The sequence below is a fragment of the Mesoplodon bidens genome (assembly GCF_964165515.1).
Source record: "Mesoplodon bidens genome assembly, chromosome: 19".
Lineage (NCBI taxonomy): Eukaryota > Metazoa > Chordata > Mammalia > Artiodactyla > Ziphiidae > Mesoplodon > Mesoplodon bidens.
The window spans coordinates 4,849,478-4,871,909 of record NC_138179.1 but is presented as its reverse complement, the minus strand read 5'-3'; the positions used below and the strand labels follow the sequence as shown (position 1 = coordinate 4,871,909).

The window sequence follows — 22,432 nt, the reverse complement described above, 5'->3', positions numbered from 1 at the left end:
TCTTAGTTCTCTCCTTACCTTGTATGTATATATAAACTTAGGCTTCCTGAACCATTTTATTTCTCTTTCCAAAGGAGACTAATGGACATTTATAGGAGACATAGGGGCCACTGTAGCAGTTTAGCTGAGGAATGTAATCAGAAACTATTCATCATTTTCTGTCCCCTCCTGTCTTAGGCTGACTGGTTCCCTGATGCGTTACCTGCTTCTGCCACTGATCCAAACTGCAGAACTTCTCATTCGTTCCCAAGGCCTCCAGGCAGTGTCCAGTAGGGAATCAACTCTAAAAGGAACCAGACCAACGTTTGCCAGCCCCTTCATTCTGGTGACTGAGGGAAGGAAAGTGTGGGAAGGGGGGTATATACGTGTAGTCGATGGAAAGGAAACACAGACTGTCAAATTACTATACGTCTTCAGTTTCTTTTACCAATAGAATTCTTCAACCATATTATTTTTTATTGTGTTTGTATGGGGGAAGTTGGAGATGGTGACCTTGATTAGAATGTGATTTAAGAGGAATAAATGGAGGGAATGAGATAAGGGACAGTCGGTTATGAAAGAGGCTGAAGTCTTGAAATAACGTGACCATCTGTGGAATTTTTTAAAGCCAGAGTTTACAAAAATGTCACTGATAGAGGCTGCCTCCTCATTTCCCGCCACAGGAGACTTCTTGGACTGGAGGCACTTGTTTAATAACAGCTTGTCTTTGATAGAAAATGTTCAGGGCATCATCATACAAAGTTCCAGTAGCAGTGACGCCTACACGGAAGACTTGGAACTGCAAACAGAGGCTGGGGTCACCTCAGCGACAACTGACGCTGTCCAACCAGAAGTTCGATTCTTGTTTTGGGGGGTGAGGAAGTAGACTGTACTAAAGCACTAAAACAATTTTTTGTCTGCACTTTCTCTTTAATTAAAGAAAATATTTTTGTTGGCGGGAGAGGGGGGTGTTCGGTAGAATTTCACATCATATTATCTGGAGTTAAAGAAGAGGATGGGGAAGCTCAGCCCTTCACCCAAGAATAACCCAGTAATGACACCTCTGCGCGTGGGAAGTGTTTCCCTCCGCACAGGGAGGATGTGAGCCTGCACCCCAGTGGGATTCCCTGCCTGAGATGGAAGGCCACTCACTCAGAGGTGGGTGCGTATCCAGCAAGAGTGCGGAAGGCTTCGCTGGAGGGAGATACCAGAGGGGAGAGGCACGCCAAGTCGAGGGGGCTTCCCCCAGTTTGGAGGTAGGGGCTGGGCTGCGCCAAAGGGACTGAAGAGCCCGGGGGCCACCGTGGCCTGTGCCTTCCGCTGAGGGCCTGAGAGGGACGCGATGCTGCCGGGCACCGGGTTTGAGTCACGGGAGCCGGCCCGGCCGTGCCCAGCGAGCCAGCGCCAGACCCTGGCGTCCTCCATCTTCTCTCCTGAGCTCCCCCTGTTCCAGCTGCCTGAGCCACGGACCGCAGCACCACACACCCCCGCGGGGGGGGACGCCGCGCCCCATCCCCGCCCCCGGCCCCACCCCAGCCCCCCCGCGGGGGCCCTGACCCCACCGCCCGCGGGCACTGGCTGAGCTCCGAGGCGGCGAGCGGGCCGCGGGGACGCCCGGGAGGGGTCCGGGCCACTGGGGGCGGCGGCGGCCGGGTCGGGGCTCCCCCCCCGCCCGCGCTCGCCGCGGCGGTGGTGCGTCCCGGAGGTTACCGGAAGTGGCCGCGCTCGGCGCTGCCATGTTGAGGAGCCGCCGCTGCCGCTGCCGCCGCCGCCGCCGCCGCCGCTTTGTTGTCGCCTCCTCCGCCTGAGGAGGCTCCCCGAGCGGGGGGAGTGGGGAGGAGGGGGGTCGGCCGCTGCAGCCATGGAGGCCAACTGGACCGCGTTCCTGTTCCAGGTACGGGGGGCCCCCCCGGGGGGGACACGGGGGGGACGGGGGGCCGGGCCCGGGGCTGGCGGGCGGGCGGGCGGGCGCTCCTCCTCCCCTCCCTCCCGGCTCCGCTCTCCGGCCCGGCCTTAATCCCCCTTTGTTTTTCCGCCCGCCCGCCCGCCTCGGCGGAGCGGGGCTGCTGAGGTGAAAGGAGGCGGCCTCACGGGGTGCGGGGAAGAGAGCAGGCCTCGGGGTGACCCCCGGGCCCCCCCAGCACACAAACACACACGCGCGCGCACACACACACACACACACACACCCTTCCCTCCCGCCCTGGAGGGGAAGGGAGGAGGCCGGTCGCTGTCACCACCCGCGGCCCAGAGAAAGGAGGGCGCCGGGCCGCTGGATAGCGCGGTCCGCTCGGCCACGGCGCGCCGGGCCCGGGCCCGGGCCCGCACCGTGGGGTGAGGGGGGTCCCCGGGTCCTGCTCACTCCCCCCCCACTTCATCCATCTTTCCGCTCGCCCTCCGTTCTTTTCACCTCCCTGTCCTCTTTTTGTGTGTGTATGTTGACTTTCTGACAAGCCCCCCCGCTCGAGTCCCCGCGAATAGCGGGTATCCTTGGGCTCCCCGCCACTCCCCCTTCCCGCCGCCCCCCTCACGTTTACCCAGTTGGGGGGCGTTGTAAACGTGTATCCCCTCCCCAAACTTTTTCGTTGGATTTACGTGTTTTCATTCCCAAGCCTGTGCCGAGCCTTGGCAGCTGACACCCTCTCCCTCTGTCCAGCTCTCCCGCCGTCCCATCCAGCCCGGGGAATCCCCCGGCCGGGGGTGGCGGGGCGGGGGGGCCGGGACTCCGGGAGGCCCCACCTTCTCCTGGGGCGCGTTTCTCTCTCGTCCCACCTTTAGCGTTTTCTCCAACTAAGTGGGGGAGACGGCCAGTGGAGAGAGCAAACAAAGTCCGCTTACAGAGCCCCCAGATGAGTCATCCGTGGGGTGTTGGTCTTCACTTTTTGCAAGAAACTTGAAGGTGACTGTAGCCGATGCGTTGGCAGTCCTCTTGCCCGCCCATCTGAGGTGGGGACCCCTACTTGGAAGACCTAGAACTTATTTTTCCCCCGCTTCGTTTCTGTTTGAAAACGAAGCACTTAATGGGCAGTAGTAATGAGCTCACGGGGAAACTTAGGAACCGGAGGTTAGGAAGCTCGTCACTTTAAGTGCGTTCTTCCCGCCTCTCTCGAGTTATTTTCCTTCTTTGAATAACTTCGTGAAATCCCAAATACGTAGCTTGGGCGCTTGAGAGCTTTTGGAACTAACGAGGAACGGATGCAGAATTTTCAAAAAAAATCCTCCCAGCCACTGGACCCATCCCAGTGGAGTTAATATAAGGAACTGGGTAATTCAAACAGTGCCTACTGTGTAGAGATGGTTTACTGTTTTAAGACATATTCTTTCGAATGTGAGTAATTTGATTTTTAAGAAGTAATTGAAATATATTCGGGCTTCTTAAAATTGAACATACCCAAAATTACGGAATTCACTGACTTGGCCCTTATTGTGATCTAGTATTGTTTTAACAAGTGCTTTGATGAGCTTGATAATGTGATAAGTCAACTTAAAAATGCATTGGAAAAAAATGATACATAACTAGCTTGCATCCAGGTTGGTGTAAAGGTGGCAAATGCCCTCTCTAGAAAAAGCTTTCAAGTGGTCATTTTAAAATATGGGATTAATGGGCCACTGCAGTGATTTTTCACATGAGGAATGATTTAGATTTGCCATATTAAACGTGCTCTCAGTGGAGATTGAAAAAAAAACGAGAGTTCTTTATGTAAAGGAAAATCCCGTAACTAATTTTTGGAAAACTAGTTGAAAAATCATTTGGAATACTTGTATTATTCTTTTCCTGGGCAAAGCAAATGCCAAGCATTTAATGGTCAACTTTTTAATTAGATTTTATATTATTTAATTTTTTTCAGCTATTAAAATCTTTTTTTCCACCTGATGGAGAAGTGTGAAAGCTAATATTTGATCCTGGGCTTGGCAATGTGTGCAGTGAAAATTGTTGGAAAACTTATAATTTAGAGCCGAGGACAGTTGAATGGGTAAACAGAATATTTCGGTCTTTTCTCTGGAAAGGTATGAATAGACTTACTCAGTTCCAGTTTTAAGTAATTTTCACTGGGGAAATGGAGAGTTAAACTCTCCATTTGTGTCCTGGAGCATCCTGTTGAATTTATATTTTAAAACAATTTAATACCTGCTTGCTTTCCAAATAACCTGGTGGAAAGTGAAAGCCATATCTGTTAAAGTGTTTGATGGATGATTCTCCTAACAGGACATTCAAGATATGACTCACTGAGGCCAGTTTCCTTCAGAACAAAATCTTTTACCCTCTGGCACTGGAGATTTCATGGTGCCATATCCTACCACCCTGGGTGATGAAATGACATTTCTGTTTTGTTTTTTTGCCAGCCCCAGAAGAGGAAAGCTTGGGCAGGGTTAAAAAAAAGCCTTGCAGTCGAAAGAGATGGGAGATAAACTTAAAACTTTGGTTTGATGATGCTAGTCAAATAAAAGTCTACCCAGAAGTTATATATTTTTAAAAATCACTTAACTGAAGGCAGACCATGGTTGTTATTTTACCCTGTCTCTCCCTCAGAGAACAAGTTGGGAAAACCCAGTTCCCCTCTTAGAAGGCTTCATGTAGAAGTGTGGGGATCCTAGGAATCCTCAGAGAGTGATTCCCGTAGTGGGCGAGGCATTCTACAGCATTTCACCCGAGAAGCAGGGACCTGGTGTGACCCTCCTGTGAGAGTGAGCTTCAGCAATGCTGTAAAAATACTTTATGTTGCCACAGACATCTGAATTGGTAAAATGGCAGTAAGTGCTTTTAGTACTCCATCGAACTAACGGTTGTTTAGAATTGAAAAATGCCTCTAAACACTGTAAGTCTGAACTTTGTCCAGAAGATTTGCTTTCCCTATTATCTGATCTGTTAGCCTTTGAAATTGTATATCTTGGGCTATCTTCAGCTATTAACCGTTTGTATACTGTACGGAAGCTTGGGCATCCTACAGCCAGGTTGGAAAGGGGGTAAGATTAGAGTCCAAATTCTATAAAGTTTTTACTGAAGTCACTTGGGTAGACCCTGACAGTTACAGGAGCTCCATAAATTAAATTAAAAGTGGACTGTAATTCAGTATGAGCACTAAGTCCAGAAAGATACTCACAGGTAAGCACACAATTTCTATGAGTACTTGCCGGACTCAAAGGAAGATTCAGTGAAAACTGTTACATTGACAGTGGTTAGCTCTGGGTATGACACCTCCTGGTGATTTAGGGAAGTCTGGTCTAGGCTTAGCTGTTGTGCTGCTATTAAGTGAACGTGGAGCTGCGTGTGGTAGAGAGGAGCCCTGTGTGAGTGTGTCTGTGTGTCTCCACATTTTGTTTACTTAACGGAGTGCGATGTAGAACTGAGATTACAGAGTGAAAAGGGTAAATAAGTGTTTAGAGCGTCTGAGATGATGGGGTGGGCCCTTCCTAGGACACTGTATGCTTAAAATATTTGGAACTCTTACCTCTGAGTGCATGTATCCTTTTAGGATGACAAAACTCAAGCATAGGGGCTCGAGCTCGCTGTCAAGAGTTTCAGAAATAATGTTGATCAGATACAACGTATTAGGAAGAACTATTTCAGGCATTTTTTTCCATCATTCCCTAAATGTTTATCGGCATAGAGGTATGGAGAAGTTTGGAAGAATCAAAACCAAGTGAGTAACTACTCATAAATACCAAGAACCTGACCCACAATGAAATTTTGGTTTCAGTGCAGCTAAAGAAAATTGCCAAACAGTGTCCAGCTCCCAGTTTTGGAGTGGAAAAGCACTTGATAACAGCCAATGTCCAATACTTTAACTAGCCCTACAACTGCTAGAAGAAGATGAAAATGAAAGGAATTTAAATTATTTATAGTTTGTTTGTTTTCTCTTATTAGTCTGAGTTTAGGGTTTGAACAACTAGTGTTGCTAAAGGCTGCAGACTTCTGGTGTAAGATTAAATGAACTGAGAAACAATTGGCAGGTGTTTGCTGGGGGCTGCCTTCACAGATGCCTTCCAGGATGATTAATAGCAGATTCCATTTCAACCAAATCTTTTAGTAGAGTTAAGTGGAAACTTTAAAAGTAAACTTAACCACTAGCATATGTATTCAGAGACCTAGATTCCTTGTATTACTTAGCAACAGCCTCTTTCCTCGGTCACTGAGAGTTTCTGATGGAAGGGGAGAGACATCTATTTTCCTAGGTAAAATAGACAAGTAGATGATTACATGTCTATATGTGTGTGTGTGTGAGTGTGTGGCTTGTGGATTACTGCAGTAAGGTACTGTTAAATAGTTACGTCTGGAGTGTAATGTTTTTGACAGGTTATTTAAACTTGGTTTCAGCACTGACAGACTAATGCAGACTCATTTCATCAGCTGGTATGTCCCTTATGAACCAGGGTGGTGTGTAGTTTAGTCAGCTGTTTGAAAGCAAGATCACTGTCAGCAACTTACTTGCAAAAGTTTTGTGTCTGTGCAGTGATTTTAATGCTTTGTATGGGGAGCTCTGAGGGTAGCTAGGTGGTTGCTGGATCTCTGCTGCAGAGAGTAGCTTACAGGCTCCTTGATTGTTTCTTCTGGTCTCTGTTGTCTGAAGCATGTTGAATTTTGAAGGTCATCGTGAGAGGCTGAATTTCTGAAGTGTAAATGTTTGGTTTTAGGCCCACGAAGCCTCCCATCACCAACAGCAGGCAGCGCAGAACAGCTTGCTGCCCCTCCTGAGCTCTGCTGTGGAGCCCCCTGATCAGAAACCATTGCTTCCAATACCAATAACTCAGAAACCTCAGGCTGCTCCAGAAACATTAAAGGATGCCATTGGGATTAAAAAAGAAAAACCCAAAACTTCCTTTGTGTGCACTTACTGCAGTAAAGCTTTCAGGGACAGCTATCACCTGAGGCGCCACGAGTCCTGCCACACAGGCATCAAGTTGGTGTCCCGGCCAAAGAAAACCCCCACCACGGTGGTTCCCCTTATCTCCACCATCGCTGGGGACAGCAGCCGAACTTCGTTGGTCTCAACCATTGCAGGCATCTTGTCAACAGTCACTACATCTTCCTCGGGCACCAACCCCAGCAGCAGTGCCAGCACCACAGCTATGCCCGTGACGCAGTCTGTCAAGAAACCCAGTAAGCCTGTCAAGAAGAACCATGCTTGTGAGATGTGTGGGAAGGCCTTCCGAGATGTGTACCACCTCAATCGGCACAAGCTCTCCCACTCGGACGAGAAGCCCTTCGAGTGTCCTATTTGTAATCAGCGCTTCAAGAGGAAGGACCGGATGACGTACCATGTGAGGTCTCACGAAGGAGGCATCACCAAACCCTATACTTGCAGTGTTTGTGGGAAGGGCTTCTCGAGGTACTGCATTTTGCTTTGCTTTGTTTTCCATTATGGTATCAGTACGATCTCTGTGTGATCTAGAAGGTTTACGTGAGCATAGATATTCGCAGGCCTGTGTTATTAGAAGAGATTGGTGACAGATAAAGTATTACACCTCCAGGTCTCATTCCAGTTCGGTGTGGCTGCCAAGTGGTGACATAGTGATTAACTGATGATTTCATTTAAGAAGTGCCTTGGTGGACTCAGGCCTTCTTTCGGCACATCAGTACTTCTTATCACTGCGAAACCATTAGTTTTCAATTCATGTGGGTGGCTGGACCTGAGATGCACTGCACAAATCAAAGAAACACATCCTGGAAGTTGGGATGACCTTGGAATCTCTTAAAACTTTTAAGAGAACGTTTTTTTCCATTTTTCTGTGGTTCCTAACATTTCACTAATTTTCATTTTTAAAGGCTTTTAAAGTTAACGTAGTAGCAGTTGTCTCTGGCAAGTGTTAGGACTTAAACTTTGGGTATTTTGTAATTGTAAAGAAGCAAGACCTAATATGATTTGATGTTGACTAGGAAAGAAAATTAACAGGTAAAGGACTAAGACTTTTGTTTATGGTGAGAGAGGTAAGGAGGCTTGCACTGGGGGGTGGGGGAGTTGGCAATTCTGCTGTCTTTCTTTAAAATGTCCCCCACCCCTGTCTGCCAAGCATGTAAACATCACAGTAAGTAGCATTTCTCTATGTGTGTTCCATTACATCTTCTGTTGAAACTCTCTCTTTCACAGGCCTGACCACTTAAGCTGTCACGTAAAACATGTCCATTCAACAGAAAGACCCTTCAAATGCCAAGTAAGAGTTAAAATGACTTATCCTTAGTGTAGCACTTAATGCACATTATCCAGAAGGTCTGAGCCAGTCAAATCTCACCTTTCTTGAATAGTCTTAAAATCACTGACTTGAGTAAATGTGGTCCATTTGAATTCTGGTTTTATAAAATATAAATGACAGCTTCTATTTCTGTGAGGCAAGATCATTTAAAAATGTAAATGTTGTTTTTGTTAAGCTACATTTCATTTTCCTTGGGCAACAGTATTTATTGTTATAAGAGAAGAAATTTATTGTCTTGCAAAGGTCATTGTTTATTTGAAAAGAATAAATGAATGAAGTGCTTTAAATTAACTTCTGGGCTGATGATTGAGGTTGTTTTAACCGTAATCGAAGAAAATACGAATTTTCTCCCAAATGTTACCACTTACTGGATTTTTGTCTGCTATCGCCAAATTGGAGCATTCTCTAATGACATAAGTTGTAGTAATGAAAAGGTTAAGAATCTTGCTAAATGAAATGACCGTGTTAGGCGTCAGTAATTCTGGTTTTTTGCTGGAAGTCTTTTTGTGCTCCTTTCAGTTAAATTTTGTTAATGACTGATTTTATTAAGTAAGTGATTTGAATTCTAAGAAAAATCCAGTTGGAGGAAGGAAGCTAGTGTCATTGAGTGATTACCTGCCATGAGGCCTTGGGCCAGGCTCTTAATCCACCAGTAATTTTGCGAGGTAGGTATTATTTTCATTTTACAGATGAAGTAAATTCAGATAGGTTAGCTAACTTGCTGAGTATTACATTGTTTAGTGAGTCAGGGAGCTGGATTTAAATCCGGGTTTAACTGACTCTACAGCTCACATCTTTTCACTACTCTGTTGATGTTTTTTTCTTCCCCTCAAAATGTAAGAGTCTAAAAGACACCAGGTGTTTTATCGTGAGTACAATTCTAGGTAACACGTGCAATTAAAATTCAGCTAACTCAGTCTGCTTGCTGACATGAGTAGGGTAATACCTAGAATATAACGTACTTTAAAATGAGTAGAACAGGATAGTCTATATTTAAAAAAAGTTTTCCTCCCTCATGCAGACGTGCACTGCTGCCTTTGCCACCAAAGACAGACTGCGGACACACATGGTACGCCACGAAGGCAAGGTATCCTGTAACATCTGTGGGAAGCTCCTGAGCGCAGCATACATCACCAGCCACTTAAAGACACACGGGCAGAGCCAAAGTATCAACTGTAATACATGTAAACAAGGCATCAGTAAAAGTAGGTGACACTTCAAATTGTATTTCTTTGGCGTTTCAGATAGATGGAATCTAGATTTTTTTTTATAATATATTGAAGATATTCTCACCTGTGTTCTCAGGACTATATTAACGTTCACCTTACTTGTTTCCTCCTGTTGGTAGAGAATGCAAACACGCATCAATGGACGGTGTATATTAGTGTTGGAAATACACTTTACGTGCATGTATACAGGCAACAATGATACACTCTCCACTAGTTTTGCTTTTAATCCTGCACTGTCTACTGATAACGTCCGTGGTAGAAGAGCACAGTTTCCCTGCAGCTACTTTTCAGTGTGTCCCTTCGTCTATGGGGTTTGAATAAAAAGCCTTAGTGTGTTAGGCTTGTGGCAGCAGAAGCCATGCTAGGACGCTGCATCTTATGCCAGGCAATTTTGACTGCTGTTATTTAATGATAGAAAGATTCTCAGGCACGAGTGCCCCCTAACTCCTGAGAGTATTAATAACATGTCCTTCATAACCTAAAGATAAAAGCAGTGTTACATAATTTTACTTCTCAAACCCAAATCTATAGAGAAAAGGGATAACGTACCCATTTGAATGTTTAAATGCTTTGCTTACCTTAAATTCAGAGTTGAAAAGATAGACTATTCCAGGGACTTGTGGATAAAATTCAGTGCTTGCATTTACCCAGGCTTTTTTCTAAGATCTCCCTAACCACGAGAAGAAAGTGTTTTCCTAATTCTGTATTCTATTATATATGTACTTCATGCAGCAGAAACATCAGATTCTCAGAATAGGTGGCCAAAAGTGAATGGGAAAGAATGGTTAATGTGTTTCAATCTCATTCGGTTTTGCTTCTTTGTAAGTACATTGGGTTTATTATCTAGCATGTCAAACTTTGTTAACTTGACAAAAATTTACTTTTAATGTACATCGTTGTGGTCAGGTAACTAAGTATGTTACGTATTTTGATGAGCATTAATTATTCCATGCTAATATTACCCAAGTTCCATTCTAAAAGATACTTGCTTTTTAATGTAGCAAAGAATTCTTTTATGTTGGTTTTCCCTAGCTCTCTGGATTTTTAAAATTTAACTATTTTGACCAGTAGAGACACAGCAGCACAAAAGATGTACTATAGTAAAAAACTATCTGGTCAAATGATAAAGATCATAGAGGCATGAGGAGTCAAAGTATCTAAGTTCGAACTTTGAAAAAATAGCCACACTTTTTCCAGGTAAATATAGCGTCTCTGTCTTTGTCTTTGGAGCAGCGTGCATGAGTGAAGAGACCAGCAGCCAGAAGCAGCAGCAGCAGCAGCATGTGACGAGCTGGCCAGGGAAGCAGGTAGAGACACTGAGACTGTGGGAAGAAGCTGTCAAAGCAAGAAAGAAAGGTAAGATGAGGCATCCAGTGCTCACAGCGTGGCTGGTGTCTTTATCTAGTATGCCAAGTAACAAAGTAAAACAGCCACAGCTTAGAGAATTCAGCTTTATGGAAACACTTTAAGGAGATACTGTATGCTAGGAAATACCTGGTAAAGTTATTAGCAGCAAAGCTTCCAAGCTTCCAAATAAGTGGGTTTTTTTGTTTTTTTTGTTTTTTTTACTAGGAAATAAAAATTCTTAGTACTTCTTGTCAGGTTCTTTCTTTTGACTTAATTTTGTTACACATTTGTAGCCAAATTTGGTCCTTTGCTATGTACGCTCAGAGTTCCTTTTTATGTTCATTTTTATGTCAACCTCCATGCATTAAAGGCTCCTTTTTGTGTTTCTAAAATAGTCCCACTCTTAAAGGTAGATGAAATATCCTTATGTGTACGTAAGTTCACTTTCTTACAACTGTGTTATTTTCTGCTCTTGAGTGTTCTTTCTGAATTGTATTATTTATTACATATTTCAGACTCTATAATGCTGATGTCTTTTTTCTCCGTCTCACCCTTAATCTAATTCAGTCTGTCACTGGGGCTGGCATTAGCTTAACATGTATGTACTTCAGTTGTTAGTGACTTGACTATAATCGTTACTAAAACTGGGAATGGTTTGCTTTTCTCTGATATATATCTTGTAAAGAAGCAGTTGGAGTATCAGTTTTCGGCACAGTTGTTTAACTTAGTAGTTGTAGCTTTGGCTTCTGGACTACTGTGCAGCCATTTCAGTTAAATCATTTTGTCAGTGTATCATCAGGCACAGGACAGATTCCTAAATTCCATTTTTCCTTCCCCACCCTTGTCATGTCTTACTGTTTTATTTTAAATTCGTAAGGAATCCCCTGCACGTAGGCTCTGCTGCAATTCCTTTGCTGTGTAGTTTCTTCCATCCTTTGCGTTCATGTAGTGCAGCTTTTCCCTTCCTCAGATCCCTTCTAAACATCCTGTACTTGGAAAAAGATAAAAGGAATAGCTTTTCCATATATCTCCTGGCATTGGAGGAAAAGAACGCAGCAGTTCAGATAGGCTTTCCACTTTGCCTCCGGTGCTGCTTATTCCTATCTTCCAAATGCATATTTGTCCTTATTTTGATAAAATGTTTTGTGATAAAGAGAAGGGGTGGAGAATGGCGGGTAGGGGAGAAACATTTGTATGTGTGTATGTGCCGTGCTAATTGCATAGTGGGTTACGAAGGATGTGTTTTGCTCAGAGAAGAAGTAAGAGTACAAGTGTTGAAGTTACAGAAAGGGGTAGGGTTAGATTAAACAGAAAACGACGGGGAGGTGGGGAGATGGCACACCCACCATGTACGTGAAGGCTTCTTTGGTGAGAACAGGAGGAGAATAGCTGTAGCTTGCTTCCGTCACCTCAAAAGGGAGTTGGTTTTCTCCCTCATTCTTCCCTTCTGCACTCTTCTGTTTGGTATTGTATTCCAGTGTGCTTGCACAATAAGACTCAGTTGTTTAGCTCATCTTCTGATCTGCGTGAAACAAAATGCTATTGTATTCCCATTTGTTGCATGAATCTCTTTGGAAACGACCACTGATGTCAGAAACTTCTGTGTTCATGTTAGTAAATGTCACGTCTGGGGGGAGAAGAGACTCCTGACCTGAAAACCTGAACTTGAATCAACATGTCCCTTTTAAATATTGGGCTTAAATAAGGTAATACAAGTTTCCAAACCTGGATGACAATCAGCTCGTCATCTCAGGAGCTTTTTAGATAGATAGATTTCCCCAGGTTCCATCTAAATCTCACAATTGAACTTCCTGGGAAGCAGTTTTTTTCAAAAAAAGCCTCCCTAGGTAAATGATTTTGATCATCAGCCAGGTTTGGGAATCCCTGATATAGAGTAGGGAGCAATGCCAAGGTTACATCGTGCTCATCAAGGAAGGGCTGCTCATTGACTCAGGGGTCCACCTGAGGTGATTGGACCATGCGTGGCCTGCGGGCAGACCTCCATCTTTAGTCTCAAATGCATTTCTCCGTTTTGACAGCCAAGTCACAGCCAGCACCCCCATCTGTCTTCTTACTGCACTTTTCTGACACACCAGCAGGTGGTGCTGAATTTTGTTGAGGGGTGGTGTAAGGGGTGTCGCCTCTGAGGGAAGTTTTCCTTAAGAAGTGCCCAGGCTTTGCTGATAACAAAGACCACGGTCCCCCAGCTCACTGCAGGGTTTCCTAGCCTGGCTAGTCCCCCTTGGTATGGCTGGTGGTGTGTGGAATACGTACCGTTAAATGACACCAGGCATAAAGTAGGTGATTATGTTAGCCTCAGAAATAGAAGAAGAAACGGGAGCGGGGAGGAGAGCATAAACCTACGGAGGGATACTTGTTCATTCTAAACAGCGTTAAGAAACAACCAGAAACAACAGGATTATTGAACTAAAATGATTTTTCTAAGATCGAAATAAACAGATGATATTAAAACAGCCTGTTTATCCATCCCTACTTAATGGATTTTCAAAACCTTAACAGAATGTGGCTTCACCTCTGAGAAGGCTTTAGAGTACATAGCATCGAGGACACACACCTCTCTCTGCTAGTTACAGTGTGCCTTGTGAGAAGATTTTTCTGATTATCTGTTACTGTGTAACCGTCTGCCCGGCTCTGTGTAAACAAGCTCTTCCAGCCTGGCCTGTGGGTGCTTGGTTCTTCCCGGGAAAGTCTTTAGAATTCAGAGGAACTACATGGAAGTGGTAGTGAGAATACTTAGCCCTACTTGATATCTCTGCCCCCCAGAGTGCCTTGCAGAAATTACCTGATCTTCCAGCATCACTGTGAGGTAGGTAAGTAAATCTAAACTCCAAACCAAAAGCACCAAGGCTAAGCCAGTTGCCTCGGTCTTGTGAAAGGCACAGCATCAGAAAAGAGATCTGCTCTCATGCTGGGATTCCTGGCCCCCAGTCTTGTGCTCAGAAGGATCCTCCCTTCCTGTTGACCACAGGGTAGAAAACTATAATTTAATTTATTAAATGTTTGTCTTTTTTAATTAAAAGAAGTTGATTCAGAAACTGAATTGCGTTCACTGTTTTGAGAGTCTTTTGTCTTCTTATTTTAGAAGCTGCTAACCTGTGCCAAACCTCCACGGCTGCTACGACACCTGTGACTCTCACTACTCCATTCAATATAACGTCCTCTGTGTCGTCTGGGACTATGTCAAACCCAGTCACAGTGGCAGCTGCAATGAGCATGAGAAGTCCAGTAAATGTTTCAAGTGCAGTTAACATAACCAGCCCAATGAACATAGGGCACCCTGTGACTATAACCAGTCCATTGTCCATGACCTCTCCTTTAACACTCACTACCCCAGTCAACCTCCCCACCCCCGTCACTGCCCCAGTGAATATAGCACACCCTGTCACGATCACGTCTCCAATGAACCTGCCCACGCCTATGACGTTAGCTGCCCCTCTCAATATAGCAATGAGGCCTGTAGAGAGCATGCCTTTCTTACCCCAAGCTTTGCCTACATCACCACCTTGGTAAACAGTATTATAAAATCAAAATATGGGTTCAAGTAAATATTTACCAGCAACTTACTTTTAGTTTATTAAAGCAAAAAGTAAACCATGAAATTGGGAGATTTATTACATTAGTTAATAATAGTGTAGTAGCATTATTCTCCAATTTGGCTGGGATTGTTCAAAGTAGGGTGTGTATGTCACTTATCACTGGACCACTTTAGTTTAATCAGAAATTCCTTTTAGCTGACAGCATTGCTTAAACAGGATAGTAGTTGGCAAGATGAAATGCCGGAATTAAAACCAATCATAAAAAAGCAAAACCCATTTCAAAATTAAAAAGCAGCATTACTGTTTTTGATCCCAAGAAATCATTTTATTCTGAACACTAGCAGAACTCTTCTCCCCATGTATACGAGGTGGATGGCCGATTTTAACCTGAAGTTCTAAATCCACGGATCGAGAGCTAGTGTAAAATTGTCTGTGTTTATTGTTTTTATGAGTAAATACATGCATTGTCATAATAAAATGCATTTCAGAGAATATGCATTTTACCTTTGGGAATATGTTAATTTCAGGCAGCATTCCCTATGGGAAAGGTGATACCAGCTCTGATATGCAAAGCATATGATAATTTATCATTCTACCTTCAACATATAATAGGGATTGTGACCTGATATTTGGAGATGTAAATATTGCTCAGCATACTAATCCTGATGGAATATAGCATTGTAGTTGACTTTTTTAAAAAATTAAAAAAACAAACAAACAAAATATACACATTGTGTTTTGGTAAGAAAAGGCCGCAGCTGACAGAGGAGGAGTCAAGTGTGCGGACAGGCAGACTCCTAACAGACGGAGGCCGATGGGACTCCTATTCAGGGGTCAAGGAGTACTTTGGAACAGTTAAAATATATTGCTTTAATTGGAAGACGCTGGAGGCACTGGGATGTGATACGCCCCTCTCTCTCCCAATCAGAGCCTGTTGATATTTCAACAGGGAAAGGTGTGTTAGTTGCCCACTAGAGTTGATGTCTTATATTAAATTGTATACAGTTTTTATTCTAACCACTAACTAGGTAGTATGCCCCTTCAGAACAAGCAGAGTGTATCTTCTTTTTTTTTTTTAATTTCTCCTTCTGTTTCTTAAGTATTGTGCAGATTTGTTCAACTTTGTAAATATGGATATCACGTTTTTTTCTTTGAGAAAACACTTGTATCAGCTTTGTCGGGTTTTCAGGGAGACAGCCGTCTGCACTCCCTGCGGAAATCCAGCAATGATTGTGCACGTTAAGACATGTGCTTTTTATTTCTTAGCAGGATGTTTTATCTCTGTACATAAAGTAGAAACCCAAGGCTAGGGAGACAGAGACTCTACAGCATCATGCCACACATTAATGTTTTTAAAGCATTGTGTTTTGAAAAAAAGTTACTAAAACCAAGACGCTGTGATTTTTTTTTTTTAAGTTGCAATATGTTTTGGGGTTTTTTTCCTTTTTTTAATCTTGCAGTTAAGAGAAATGGACATTAGTTGTGTTAATCTTGCAGAATGTTTGCAGGACTGACTCTCAAACTGGATGACTTCCATTTATACCCCACTGTGTCAGTTCAAGCATCAAAATACCTTGCATCTGAGGCAGACTTCCTACATCAGGGACAGGTATCTGTGTGTCATTATACAAAACAGTTCGAGGGGGTTGAACTACATAGTAAAAAAATAAAATAAATAGTACTTAGTGTAAAATAATTTTATAAATGATCTTTTGTACTTTAGGACATTAAATTGTACAACTTTTGTATATATAAAAGCTTAGGAACTTTCTGTTTAGCAGGAAGGCAACACATTCCTACACTTTTAATGTATATGTTTGTTATAATGTCCATGTAAACATGCCCTATGTTTGTGCCTTTTAATTAGTTTGTCTCAATAAACAAAATGTAGAGAAAAATATGTAGCTATGACTTTGTTACAACTGTTCCTATCCACAGTACCAAAATGGTTTGTTTTTAATATGTAGAGCATTATGTGTGGACTACTGGAAGGACTCGTGTAGGGAAGGCCCGTGCGTGGCCCTGCTGAGGTCTGCATTGGGCAGGTCTTGGCCACATTTGGAGGAAGCCAGCGTTTCCTGGCATGCAGCCCCAGGACCGGGTTCTGGCTCTGCCTGCTGGGACCTGCCGTCTCTCTCTGGCTGGGCTGGCAGTCACAATCCTCCATGAGTGAGATGGCCCCAGCTTCCTCCACAGTGACCCAAGGAGCAGTCCTCAGTGGGGGCAGGTGTGGACCCTACCCCCAGGCTAGAACCCTGAAAGTATTAGTTCTTTAAAAAAAAAAAAAAAAAAAAGATATATACTAGGAATGATTGCTTTATCAAGTCATTGTATAATAAACAGGAGTGAGAATTCATTGTATGACTTCAGTTAAAATAATATTTTGTATGCATTCTTTATTCACTTAAGCTTGTCTGCAATAATAAACCCACGTCGTGTCTTCTTTTGGGAGGGAGAGAGTTGGCAGGCTGGGGGTGGCAGCGGGCCACTGAAAGCAGGGGCCGAGTAGGTTGTGTGGTGAATTTCTCCTGTCTTGGAACTGGAATTGAGTTTTGATGCCGATGAACTGATTCAACCAAGTGTTGAAGGCAAGACGGCCACCGCTCACGAAAAAAGCAGAGAGTTTGTTTTTCTCTTCTGGTTGTAACCTGGTTGAGAGCTTCCCCTTTATCAGATTGGCAGCTAAACAGTTGTATTAGATCATCCTCAAATCTGACATCCAGCCTGTTACGCTCTAGGGCTCGCTGCTTGGCCTACATTTGCCTTTTATTGTGTATCCATTTCCCTCCTAAGGTGTGCTCCTAAACGAAGGTTTCTGTGTACGCAGATGGATGATTTTTTCCTGTCAATACCAGCACTGTATTACTAACATGCAAAAACTGCAGATTTATTTTGACAAATTAAAGTTAACCGGTCACAAATGTTATGATGGATTGCTTAATACCTCAGAAGCTTCACCATTTCACCATGATGACAGAGACATTTTTGAAGCACTGCTTCTCCAGGTGCACACGTCTTGATATTGGGCTGCAGAGAGAGGGAAGGACTAACGTCAGGCCGGTTTGCCCAGCGAGAAGGGAGCGTGGAAATGCACCAGACGGGCTGCAGTACGAGAAGTAACCTCCACCAGTCAGCTTGAGTGAAGCCTAGAGCAGGTGGGTTTCAGACATTTCTCTGCGTGCTCTACACCCAGTTTCTTTACTTGAAAAGGGTTTTAGGCTGGGTTGCCTACCCATTTATGTTCAACTAGATTCATCAGATGTCTGCTGAGTACCAACAATGTGCCAGGCACTGTTAGGCACTAAGGGGCATACGAAGGTGGTTAAGACATGGTTGCTGCCTCCACGGAGGCTAGGAGAGAGCCGACAAGTCCCCAAGTGACAGGGCCACCAGACAGCAAATCAAGATGGACCTGACACCACTTTTAAAGCTGTGGGTACCTACATCTGTTTCATATATAACTGAGGCTTTCCAAACCTCCTCTTGATAACTGCTTTAGTCTCTTTATTGACTCAGTGAAAACAGCTGGAGGAGGAGTTCCTTACGTTGCTTTTGTCTGGAATGGGAAGTGTTATTTCACTGAGTTGCTAGTTAACAGCCCTGGCTGTCCAGGTGTTTCCACTCTTCTCAAGGGGCCCTGCTGTTTGGTCCTCTCTGGAGAGACCTGGGTTCGGGATGCAGAGGGGATGGTGGAGGTTTTCCCTGTAGTATCCTCACGTATCGTTGCATGGGATGGTAATCACTTTCCCCTCCCAGGCTTAATAAATCTGGCCTTCAGTCCTGCACTCTTTCCTCTCTGAAGAGTCTTGTAGCCTGAAAGAATGCCATTTGTCCCCATTTGGGCCTATAAGTCTCTCCCACAACTGATCTGACCCTGGCAGATGACTGGATAATCTCTCCCTGTCTTGTAAAAGTAGGGGCCAGGCAGATCAGTGCGTTACGCTTCACGGCTGAATACTGACTGAGTTTGTGCATTGATCTAGACTCCCGCTTCTCTTGGCTGCTCACTTTTGGGCAATCAAAGGCCCATGTAGTTCCCAAGAAAGGAATGGAGGGAGGGTCAAGGGCTCTGCTTTGGATCTTTGTGTGATCTAGCCCTCCCCTCGGACCAGCCCATCAGGGGTTGACTAGTTAGCTCTCTTCTTGCCAAGATAGGCACTTGACCCAGATCTTGGCCTTGGACCGTGAGGGTCAAGTATTCTTTCCTTGACAAAAACTGCCCTGTCATGGGAAGGGAATGGAGTTTCACACTTCAGATTCTGTATCACCACTGACTTGCATCATAGCTTCAGAAATTTTCTTCATCCCTGATGATCTTTAAGTTGACATCCCACCTCTTTCCCAACTGTTCAATATCTCTTTGAAGAGTACATAGAAGAAGAAGAACTTGAAGTCACTCTTCTTATTGGAGTGAATCCTTTCTGATGTGTGTAACTGCCAACCATGCAAGAAGAGTTCTCTTGGGTGTTTTGGTAAATTTACATTGTTTATGGAGTTTTCTCAAAGTGAGGTCCACCTGCATTTGGCTGTGTCAGCCCATTCACCTGAATGTCATTTTTTCCTAAATACACCTATAAAGAGCCCGGGCAAGAACTAATAGGCTAACGATGGACATTTGAGGACAACTTTTCATTCTGCCAGTGAGCAATTCCTTTGGCACAGCAGCTAGAGAGGACAAGGAGACCAAGGGAAATGGAAGGGACGTGCCCTTCTAGTGACTGGTCCAGCAGCTCTGTCTGGCAGTCAGTGCCCAGGTCCAAGGCTGGGAGGAGTAATGTACCAATTCCAGAGGCTGCTCATGGAGAGGGGAGCCAGCCTCAGAGACTGGGACAGGAAGCTAAGTCTTTGTCAACCTCAGGGGCAACTGGAGGCCACCAAAGCCATGGTTCTTACAGAGTCGGCCTAAATCCACTGAGAGATCAGGCTTGAAGGAGCCTGGATCCCCAAGGCCCTTGGTCATGAACCAAGAAATTCCTAGCTTTGTTAATGGTGGGAAAAGAGCCAGAGAGAAAGCAGCTTTGCTTATGAGGTGAGGGAGAGAAGGGAAAGGGGGAATTCGGAGGTTAGAAAGAGGCCCAGGGAAGGGGGAGAGAGAGAGAGATTTTGGAGAAACTGTCCTTGTGCTTCCTGTGGTGTCATCGCCACCCTGTCCTCCTCCCCTTTCCATGCATCTGCCCCGAGCTGGACATGATTACTCAGAGGACCCTGAGACAGGCTGCTAGTCTAAGCCAGCTGTGATGATTTCAGCTCCAGTCAATGGGCAGAAAAGAAGACATACTCCTCTTAGCCAGAAAAAGAACCAAATCAGTAGCTGAAGAAACAGGCAAGATTCAGGTGATTAGTAGGGAATCCCCACCTGTGGTGGGGACCCAGGAGCCACTTCCAGCTGAGGAGGTAGGGGTCCCCCTTCCTGAAATCCTAGAGCTTCATCCCAGGAGAGTAGGCCTAGACTCCAGGGTGGCCTGTCCCACACAAGTGAAGTTCTGCCACTTTGCCAACACCAGAAACTGTGGCTGTCAAGGATGTCTGAGGGAGAAGACTGGGGAGAGGGTGGAGTTGTGGAAAGAGGAAGGAGATAGAACCTTTGTATATTCTGTCCCTTAGGCCTAGAATGTCCTCCCCCAAGCAACCCTCCAACACATTTTCTCTGTTGTGAACCACTGGATATCCTTCAAAGCCTAATTAAAATGTTGTTCCCTCTGAAGCCTTCCCTGTAACTTGTAGGCAGTTGGTTCATTCCTCCTTGGTGTACAGGCAGAATTGGGAGATACCCAAATAAAGTGGAGGTAGTCCAGGGCCCCGCAGAAGGGAGGCGAGTTCCTAAGTCAGACTGTATATTCCAAATGTTTTGCCACATCCCCTAAATCTCTGGTTCCAAATTAGTGGGACCATGGCAACCTGCTGCTGACTTGCCCTTGTATCAATGAGTCCCAATGTTCAGGAAGCCCGAAACACAAGGCACCAAGTACCAAGGCCAGAAACAGCAGCAACAGGTAAGTGAGGCCCCCAGAAGATCCAGAGCAGGGCAAGACCTGGCATAAGGGACAGCTGGGAGGTGCTGTAATACAGGGTTGCAATTAAGAGCAGGGGCTTGGAATCTGACAGGCTGGGGTGTAAATCCAGGCTATGCCAGTTGGAACTGTGTGTCCTCGGGCAAGATACGTAACCTCTCTGGCCTCAGTTTCCTCAGCCGTAAGGCAAGGATGATAATAGTTCCAACCTAGTAAAGTTTTTGAAGGTCTAGTTCATGTAAAGTGCTTAGTACAGAGCCTGATATAGAGGAAGGAGCCTCAGATTCAATGTACCCCCGTCCCCGACCTGGTCCTCCTATACCCTATGTAGTAACAGCAACATCAGTTCCCTCAGAGGCACCAACTGCGTTCTCCAAAAGAGCAAAGGAGCTGATTGCCTTCCTTCATGGCTTCCCCATCTCAGACGCTGAGATTTTGAGGACTGGCATCCAGCATGGGAGCCAGAACCTCATCTCGGGAAGGAGAAATTTAGGTGGGGGACACATCTGACCAGCAGCTAATTGAAGGCTGCCCAATATGTGGCAGGGAGGGCTCAAGTTACACCGAGGGAATGGTCACCAGGTTGGGAGACATGGAAAATGTCAGGATATGTGCCTATCAGAGAAGTCGTTCCATCTCACGTCATTCCCCCGACATGCACTATATCCAGAGAAGTCGCCTGTACAGTTTCCCTCTGCAATCTCACCATCCTGACGGAGTTAGTTCTTATAGCTTGCTGCTAGCCTGGCACGGGCCTGACCTCCTTCCTTCCCAAGAGGCGAGGGAGCGCCACCACCTACCCAGGCAGGATGTGGAAGAGAAGCCTGATACACTTCTCAGACCTGCTCGCTCCTAAATCAGCCCTCATCAGCTCCAACCTGTTTTCCCGAAGGCGTCCTGGACTCGGCGCTCTGAGAGAGGAGCCCCGCAGAGCGCGCGGCAAATGTGGGTTTTGTCGGGGATGGGTCAGTCAACCTACTACGGTGCCCAAACTGCCAGGCCTAACATCCGATGCCCTCCACCGTTTGGCCAAATCTACTTCGCCTGCCTCGTCTCCGCGGTCCGCGCCCCCGACCCCGCCCAGGGTAGACTAGGGTTAGAGCGGAGGCAAACAAACAACTCTGGGCGTGTCAGCCCCGTCCCGACTAGAGCATTGAGGAGCCGGGATTGGTTGATGTCTCCTGCGTTCTGATTGGTCGGGTGAGGGTGCTCATTCATAGGGAGCATTGCTCCGCTCCCGCTGAAGTTTACTCCAATGCTGCTTCACCTTCTACGCTCTGCAAATAGTTGTGCACATTCTATGTAAATAGATAAAATTAAGTTCTATGATGTGCCTCGCAATATAGTGTTGGCCTCCTGAAGGATGGCCGAATCTGTCAGTTTATTGTATTCCATTTCCAAACCACACATGTGCCGGTGAATGGACAGAAGCTGCGGGAGGGCTGGGTTTTGCCTCTCCGGGGTGAGGCTACGGCTTGTCCCCGGGATGTCGTTTGCTGCGTCAGCTTTTCAGAAGAGCCATTTTCCCAGCACCGATCCTTTCTATCATCTACACTTACGTTTCACATTTCCTTGCCTTCTGTCATGCTGTTCCATAGGGTAGGAATGCTTTTCCCTCTCGTTCACTTTTTTTTTTTTTTTTTTTTAATGTGGTTAAATATTCCTGCTCACTACCTCCTCTGGAGAAAAAGCTGATTGCAGGCCTTGGGCAGGGAAAAAACAAAGTAAACCTGGAAGAGTTCTGGAAAACTTTTTATTTGGAAATAATTTCAAACTTACAAAAAGTTGCAAAAATGAAAATAGTGCAAGAGACACCCGTATACTCTTTACCCACATTCACCTATTGCTAACGTTTTATCCCGTGCTTAATCACATATGGGCTCTCTCTTTCTATATATATATATTTTTTTTTCTGAGCCATTCCATGGTTTTATACTTACCCCTAAGTACTTCTGTGTATATTTCCTAAAAATAAAGATAAGCTCTTACACCACAGTCGAGTTATTAACTTTCTACATTTACACTTATATAATACTTTTATTTAATTTACCATGCATATTCCAATTATGATCTGATTATGTCCTTGAGAGCATCTTCACTCCCAGGACAAGACCTAGTCTAG

At 45.0% G+C, this 22,432-nt stretch overlaps 1 protein-coding gene across 5 annotated transcripts; it reads left to right on the top strand.

Moving 5' to 3' along the window:
* Window positions 1–1,586: 1,586 nt before the first annotated feature.
* On the top strand, window positions 1,587–17,223 carry VEZF1 (vascular endothelial zinc finger 1). 5 transcript variants are annotated; one of them, XM_081220216.1, is made up of 6 exons: window positions 1,587–1,873; window positions 6,610–7,304; window positions 8,064–8,127; window positions 9,170–9,371; window positions 10,626–10,751; window positions 13,846–17,223. In XM_081220216.1, the coding sequence occupies exons 1-6, from the start codon at window positions 1,841–1,843 to the stop codon at window positions 14,271–14,273; spliced, it is 1,548 nt and encodes a 515-aa protein (XP_081076342.1). In that variant the 5' UTR covers window positions 1,587–1,840; the 3' UTR covers window positions 14,274–17,223. The 5 variants fall into 5 exon arrangements, with proteins under 5 accessions (XP_081076342.1, XP_081076344.1, XP_081076343.1 ...); XM_081220218.1 differs by having other exon boundaries at window positions 1,588–1,873; window positions 9,188–9,371; XM_081220217.1 differs by having other exon boundaries at window positions 1,588–1,873; window positions 10,629–10,751.
* The last annotated feature ends 5,209 nt before the right edge of the window (window positions 17,224–22,432 follow it).